The following is a 7,317-nucleotide window of genomic DNA, read 5'->3' on the forward strand; positions in this document are numbered from 1 at the left end:
AGGAGCATTTTTAGAAATCCCTTCCAAGACCTTCTCCTTATATCTCATACCCTAAAATTAGGTCACACAGCCACACCATATGTGCAAGGGAGGCTGGAAATATTGCCTTTTAGCTGGGCTCATCGCCATCTAAAGTAAAACTGGGGTTCTGGTATTGAGGAGGGGAGAATGCACAGTGGTTGGTGGGCCATTAGTGGCTGAGGTGTTAGGGCAGGATGATGGAAGAGGGAAATCTTCCCCATGGGGACGAGCTGGAGCCACACACTTCCCCCCTGCCTGCTGCAGCCTCCTTGAATGTTTGGGCACCATGGAGTTTTCCACCTAAGTTGCTTCTGAACAAAGGTTTGACTTCACCCACTGTGAGGCAGTGGGCTGATGCACAGGGAAAGCTCTGGTCTCTAACTCCACCCTCCCCATGTGGCCAGCAGGCAGCTGGAATTCTGCTAAAAATCCTGATATGCAGTCCTGAGCTTGTCACTTCCCTGCTCAACCACCTTCCAGGGCTCCAGTTTGCCCCAGTTTAAGGGCAATCCCCCAGTTAAGGGATTGGTGTTGAAGGCCTCGGCCACCTCCTCCACAGCTCTGCTTCTACCCTTGCTTCATGCCCTGCACCCAAGCCTTTGTGCAGGCAGCTCCCACTGCCCAGAGCATCCTTCGCCTTGTCTCTGCCTGGGGGAATCCCATCCATTCTCTGCACTCTTCTAGGGCCACCACTGGCCCTTATGGTGCCTTTGCGTGGATTAGAAAAGGGTGCCCTTCATCCAAGTGGATGCAGCTTCGTGCCAGGGCTTGAGGAGTGGCCCACAGGTGGGATTCCACCCACACTTGCCTCTTGCACAGTGAACACCCTGCACAGCTGTACAGGAAGATGTCACTTCCAAGGGCCGCTCGAGCTCCACCACTGGGGGAGGCCCTTCCTTTGCCCTGTTCCGTCTTCAGACCCCATGCCCTGATTTGGGGCTGGCTGTTTCCAGCTTTGCGCCCTCTGACTTGCTCAGTGCCCATGCCCCCAGATCCATGACACCAGCAGCCATCGGGGGAACTGAATTTGCGCCACAGGCCATACCTCTTCCTTCCCACTTTGGGGACCAGCCACACTCCCTTAGTCCTCAGCACACCCAGCAGCAGAATGGAAACCGGTGCTGGGCTGGAAGAGGGGCCATTTGGACAGTCTCTTAGAAGCGACCCAGACACTGGTCGGGTGGAGTCAGCTGCTCAGAGCAACCTAAATCTGAGTCTCAGAGACCCCAGGCCAGGCAGGGAGCTCACCCTCTCCTGGGGGTGCTGCAGCCCCACCCTGCATCCCCTCCCAGACCCAACATGGCCCATTGTGTTTGTTGTAGTGGCCTTGAACCCACCACCCAGGAATGCACGTGAGAAGACCTTCCATTTCATACCTTTTATTTTATCTGCATTTTCTCTGCCTCCTCCCTCCCCCACAGGCCCATGAGAGCGGGTGGAAGCCCCAGTTGGAAGGGAAGGGACTACTCTCTCCTCCCTGGGGGAGGGCTGGTGTCCCCTGGGCCAAGCCCCAGGGACGGGGGAAGCAGGGGCCTACATGGCAGAGCAAGGGCATCGTCCAAGAGGCTGTGGCCGGGGCCAAGGCCCCTCGGATGCCCGATAGCCCTGAGCCCCGTGGGTCATCAGGGAGGTAAAGAGCAGAGAAGTCAGGGGGCGATGAGAGGACACAGCCTGGAAGGCGTGTGCACGGCTGACAGAGGCGGACATGGAATTCTGGGGCCAGGAGCAGAGACCAGGGAATATGGAATTGAGATGGGGCCCTGGGAAAGAACCCCGGGTTACAGGGGTGACTGGATGTGCAGGGGAGGGTGGACCAAGGAAGACAGGGGGGTGGGGTGGGACAGGGTTGTGCTTCAAGAACCAGGCTCCTGGTAGAGGGGCCGCGCCACAGGGTCTGATCAGGGACTGGCCCTGAGCAGAGGCCAGAGGGCAGGCAGGGACGGGCCTGTCAGGGAAGGAGGATGGGGACTTTGGGAGGGTAGTGGGGCCGAGGCCGTGGTGCTGCCGTAGCCGGCTCTTCAGGTTCATGGATGCCAGCCCAGCTGGACGGCCCCAAACCACCGATTTGTGCTTCTGGGTTGCTCGAGGGCCCCCGACGTGGCTTCAGCCATGCAGGGAAGAGTCCATAGGCAGCCCTCTGCTGCAGGCAACAGCTGTCCCTGGGACTCCTCCCCCAGCCCAGGCTTTCCGGAAACTTTCTTCCCTGCGCAGCCTGAGAGGCCCCCAGGCTAGATCGTCCGCCATCGCAGGGGGTGGGGCGTGGTGGTGGTTGGAGGGGAGCCAGGCTGGGATGGTTCGTAGACCCAACCGCGGTGGTGTCCCTCCGCCCCCAAAATGACCGTGGGTCCCTGCATGTTAGCCTAAGGGCTCCAACCCCACCCCATCCCTTGTGTGCTGGTCTGTCTTCCCTCCTGTTCTGGATAACAATTACTCAGGCATGGAAGCCCCGTGGTGGGATGGTGGGGGGAGGGCCAGTGTGGGGGCCGCGTGGGTCTCAGAGCGCACCCTGCCCGTCCCCCTGGCAGCCGCTGTCACCGTGGACGATGAGCACGGGGAAGTAAAGGGCGTCCTCGTAGCACGGTGGGCTTTCCAGGGGCTCCGTGTCCTCTCCACGGCGCCCCAGCGGCCCCCCGCTTAGGCTTCGGAATACCCCCGGCGTGGCGCGGCCCCCGGCTCCCAGCGAGAGGCGGCTGCGGCTAAAAGGCAGGCGGGGCCCGCTGGGCCGGGCGGGGGGCAGCGAGTTGCTGCTGACGGAGCGGCGGCAGCGCTGGCAGCCACGGAGGTAGGCGCCCGAGCTGGCGTCCATGACCACGGCCTCTGAGTAGCTGGGCACCAGCTGCCGGTTGGAGCAGATGTGCCACTCGAGCTCGGTGAAGTCCACCGTGGCCACACGGGAGAGCGGGGGCCCACTGGGCCCGGCCCCGGGTGCGGGCGAGCTGGCGCCGAAGAGCTTCTCCACCTGGTAGTGCACGTGGGCCGTGCCGTAGGCCGCCACAACGCGCAGCGGCCAGGACAGCGTGGCCGCCGACACCAGCCAGAAGACCCAGGCGCGCGCGTACCACGGCGGGCTGCGAGGGTCGGCGAAGACCATGAGGGACTCGCGGAAGTCCACGTCCTTCAGGTGCATGCCCTCCCGGGCCTCCAGGTAGTCATCCAGGCCCTCGTTGGCGCTGAAGAAGCGGGCCCGCTGCGTGAGGTACGAGGCCTCGGCCTCAGCGCTGCCGAAGCTGAAGCACTTGGTGAAGCGCAGCCGTGTGGCCGCGTGGTCGGCCAGGCCCACGAGCTCCTTGGAGACGTCGCGGACGCCGTGGGCCGAGTAGTCAAACTCGCCCCGAGCCGAGCGGCTGTCGGCCCTCTCGTGGTAGACCTGCGTGGTGGTGTAGGCGTCGCCGTTGCGGTAGCGGGTGATCTGGCGGGTGCGCCGCACGTAGTGGTAGCTGGTGGCCTTCCACCAGACGCAGGGCGGCGCCTGCTGCAGCCGGCGGATCAGGGCGAGCACCGTGTTGGCGTCGGTGCGCGGCGCCTGGCAGGAGCGCACGTGACAGTGCCAGCACTCGGCCAGGTAGAGGAGGTAGAGGAGGGAGACAAAGGCCAGTGGGATGTACAGGTAGCCATCCGAACAGGGGCTGGCTGGGTAGGTGGGAGGCGGGCCCCCAGCCCCCTGGGCCAGGGCCGCCTCGGGCCCCAGGATCAGCCGTGGCACCGTGGCCAGGCGACACCAGGCTACCACGGCGCCGCAGGCGTGGATGAGCAGCGTGAGAAGCAGGCACTTCCAGTGCGACTCGCGGCACAGGGAGCTCCCCAGGGACTGTTTCAGGGGCCGCTGCTGCAGAGTGGGCAGAGAGAGGAGAGGCGTGGGTCAGCACGCGGCCATCAGCTGTGCCTGCTGCTCTGCGGAAGCCACTGAAGGAGGTGGTGCTGTGTCCCCACTTTACAGAGGAGGAAACTGAGGCTCTGAGGGACGGGGCAACTTGCTCCAGGCCTCACCCTTCTAGCCAACTGACAGTCGAGCTGCAGGACTCAAACCCAGGCCTGTCTGCCCCAAGCCTATCCTCCACCGTGCCCTGTCATCTCTCGGTCAGGGGCATGTAGGACAAAATAGACCCATCTCTGCCAAAAGAGGAGAGGACCCCCCTCTCCCCCACGACTGGCCACTGAGAAAACTGAGCTCAGGTCCTGACTTTGCTCCCGATTTGCTGTGTGATTGTGGCCATATCCCTGCCCTCTCTGGGCACTGATTCCTGGACCTGGTGGTGTGGGAAGCCAGGGTGGCAGGGGTCCTAGGGGTGAAGAGCATGGGCTTAGGAGCCCAGGATTCGGTGCTGGCTCCACCACTCACTGTATGACTTGGGCAGTTCCCTCATCCTCTCTGGACCTCAACTTCCTCCTCTGTAAACTGGGGTTGTTGTGAGGATTCATCGAGATCATAATGTGTGAAGATCTTGGCACAGGGTCTGGCCATGGGAATAAATATTATTACCGTTACCCTGCAACTCCCTCTGGTCCCTTGGTCTCGCTAGGGACAGCAGGAGACTTGGGCGAGGCTTTCAAGTAAACGAGAAAGAGGAAGAGAGGGAGAGGTGTGAGTCTGGGCGGTGGGGTGGGGAGCAGATGGAGTGCCGTCCTCCACTCCCCGTCTGTGCTGGGGGTGGAGCGGGACACAGCTGCTGGGCAGCAGGGACCACTCCCTGGCCGGGGCTGCCAGCCTGGCTCCCGCCTCATCCCCAGGTGCCTAAGGAGAGAGAAGGGGTGAAAAGGGGGAGAAGGAAGACGTGGTCTGGAGGAAGCAGCGGGGGTGGGGGGTTAAGGGGCCACCTTTTGCCCCACAGTCCCACCCCCACCAGGCTGTGAGAAACCCAGGAGGAGAGGAACTGTCCCCACCCCAGCCCAGAGCAACCGCCCACCACAGAGGCATACCACTACCCTGACCTGCGGGGTCAGAGGGATGCACCTACCCTCATCCGCGACCGCCACCACACCCCACCCCACCCTAAGTTCACGGAAGAACCTCCCACCGGGAATCTGACCACTGCCTGTCTATCCAGCACGCAGCAGACCCTCACCAGAGCCCAGGGCGCAACCCCCCTCCCCCACTGTAACTTGGCGCACAGGTGCACACGCATCCCCTCCCCCAACCCACCCACCACAGGACACAGATGCACATAAATGTTACACATTCACTGAAGCGCAGGGACACGGCAGCCCCTTACCTGCCACGGTGCACATGCCCCCACCCCTACTGCGACCTGACACCCACACCCTACAGACTACCGGGAGAGACCCACACACCGCAGGACGATACACTCACATGCACTCACACGTGAGCATTTCACCCAAGCCACCAGACCTTCACCTGCCTATAGGGCACGTATATTCCATTCGAGGTGTGCGGAGCACGCACTGACATTCACACACCCACAAGCAACCTCTGTCCACCGAAACACACACAGAGATCTACTCACCACCCACCACCCCCAACACCCCACACTGGGCCCCACAGCCCTGCAGACCCTCTTCGTGGCTAGGACTGAGGAGGGGCCATTCTGAGGGTCCCAACCAGCATGATGGGCCCTGGGGCCTCACCTCAGGGAGAGGGAGAAGGGGTACCAAAGGCCACCTCCCTCCCTCTTTCCCCTCCTCCCTCCGCTCCCCGCCCCCCGAGTCCCCGCTACCGCTGCTGCATTGCAGGCGCCGCCCCGGCACCTCGTGAGTGCCTGGGGGCCTGACCCCGGGGCTCTGGGGGTGAGGGGCAGCGCTGCAGAATGGGACCGCGCAGGGGCCAGGTGCTGACGTCACAGGAAGGCGAGGCGGGATGAGGGGGCGTCGGGGGCGGGAGTTGCCCCCATATCCCTTCCCAGCCAACCCCACCCCTACCCCCACGTGGGCCCCTAGGTCCCAGGACCTCTTGCAGGACGCAGGCTACCCCAGTGACGTCATTGGCCACAGGGTCTCCGGACTTCCCTCTTCAGCCCCCGCCTCGGGGGTCGCCCCTTCCCTTGTCCCCCTCTTCCCGCTCCAGCCCCGGCTCCGGCCCCCACCACACAGAGCCGGTACCTCCTCCCGCAGCGGCTCGCCGTCCGGGATGAGCGCGGGCACCTCCCCGCCGTCGCCACCACCGCCGCCCTCGGGCATGGTGTCCTGGCTGCTTGGGCGGCCCACGCCTGGGCCCGGGGCATGATAGGGGGGAGCGCGGAGGGCTGCGGCGCGGCCCCGCAGGGCGTCCGCTCGGCTCAGCGGCCGCGGAGGGAGTGCGCGGAGCTAGAGCCTTAGCGCAGCGGAGGCGTTGGCAGCCGCGGTGGCGTTGGCAGCCGTGGTGCCCGGCGCCCCGCCCTCCGCTGACCCCGCCCCCGCGGCACCCTCTGCGCCGCCGGCAGCGCCTGGCACCGCGGGTGCTGCCCCCACCCCTGAGAAGCCCAGGCTGGGCGGAAGGACTCCTGGGTTCCCTTCCTGCCGCGATCGAGCTTGCGACCTTGGACGAGTCCTTGCTCTCTGGGGCCTGAGCCTCCCCTGCTGTAAAATGAATCTCGAAGAGGGTGGGTACCCGCGGGGTCCTATCTCTGAGTAGGCCCAGGCCTGAGCTCACCCAGACCCCACCCCTGAAGCCTCGCTTGTGGTGGTGGAGGGGGCAGTTACAGCCTTGAAAGCTGTGGGAGCCTCGTTAGCTGGACAGAGGAGCTGGGCTGCACTTAGAGCAGGCAAGCACGAGGCCAGGACACCCGGGGCCCTAGGCTTTGCGATCTCGAGTCGGCACCCTTCACCCCCAACCTCAGTTTTCCCACCGGAGAAATGGGGATGGAAAGGTGCTGGATTCAATGCACATTCATCATGCTGTCCAGGCGAGTGGGATTCGTCCTGTATGAGAGGACCCCCTCCCAGGTACTGGTGGCCCCAGTGCTGCTCTCTGACCCTCAGGGGCCTCAGACCTTCACATCTGCCCCGGGCCAGGGCCTAGCCCCCAAGGTAGGCAATCAGTGGGTGGGACATAGGGAGCTGCAATGCTAGGTGGGGTTTGTTTTGTGATTTTTTTTTTTTCCCAAAGAGCAACTCAAAGACCATTCTGTTCAACACCCCTACCCATTTAAAGATGAAGTAACCGAACGGTAGAGAGAAAAAAGGACTGAACCAGAGTTTCATCCATTAAAAAAAAAAAAATTATTAGGCGCAGATGTTTATTAGGTGTCTTCTATATGCAAGTACTGTGAAGCATTCACGAGCATCGCGAAGACAAGTGTAGAAGTGGAGAATGACACAGTCTCTGTCCTCATGGAATTTACATCCAGGGCAAACTACTGCACC

At 62.9% G+C, this 7,317-nt stretch overlaps 1 protein-coding gene across 1 annotated transcript; it reads right to left on the reverse strand.

Annotated features, from left to right (window-relative positions):
• Positions 1 to 1,384: 1,384 nt before the first annotated feature.
• On the reverse strand, positions 1,385 to 6,251 carry TMEM151A (transmembrane protein 151A). Its single transcript, XM_024749073.1, has 2 exons — positions 6,076 to 6,251; positions 1,385 to 3,847 (listed from the first exon to the last, which is right to left on the reverse strand). The coding sequence occupies exons 1-2, from the start codon at positions 6,151 to 6,153 to the stop codon at positions 2,516 to 2,518; spliced, it is 1,410 nt and encodes a 469-aa protein (XP_024604841.1). The 5' UTR covers positions 6,154 to 6,251; the 3' UTR covers positions 1,385 to 2,515.
• Positions 6,252 to 7,317: the final 1,066 nt, after the last annotated feature.

The sequence above is a fragment of the Neophocaena asiaeorientalis genome, unplaced genomic scaffold (genome assembly GCF_003031525.2).
Source record: "Neophocaena asiaeorientalis asiaeorientalis breed wild unplaced genomic scaffold, Neophocaena_asiaeorientalis_V1.1 scaffold43, whole genome shotgun sequence".
Taxonomy (NCBI): domain Eukaryota; kingdom Metazoa; phylum Chordata; class Mammalia; order Artiodactyla; family Phocoenidae; genus Neophocaena; species Neophocaena asiaeorientalis.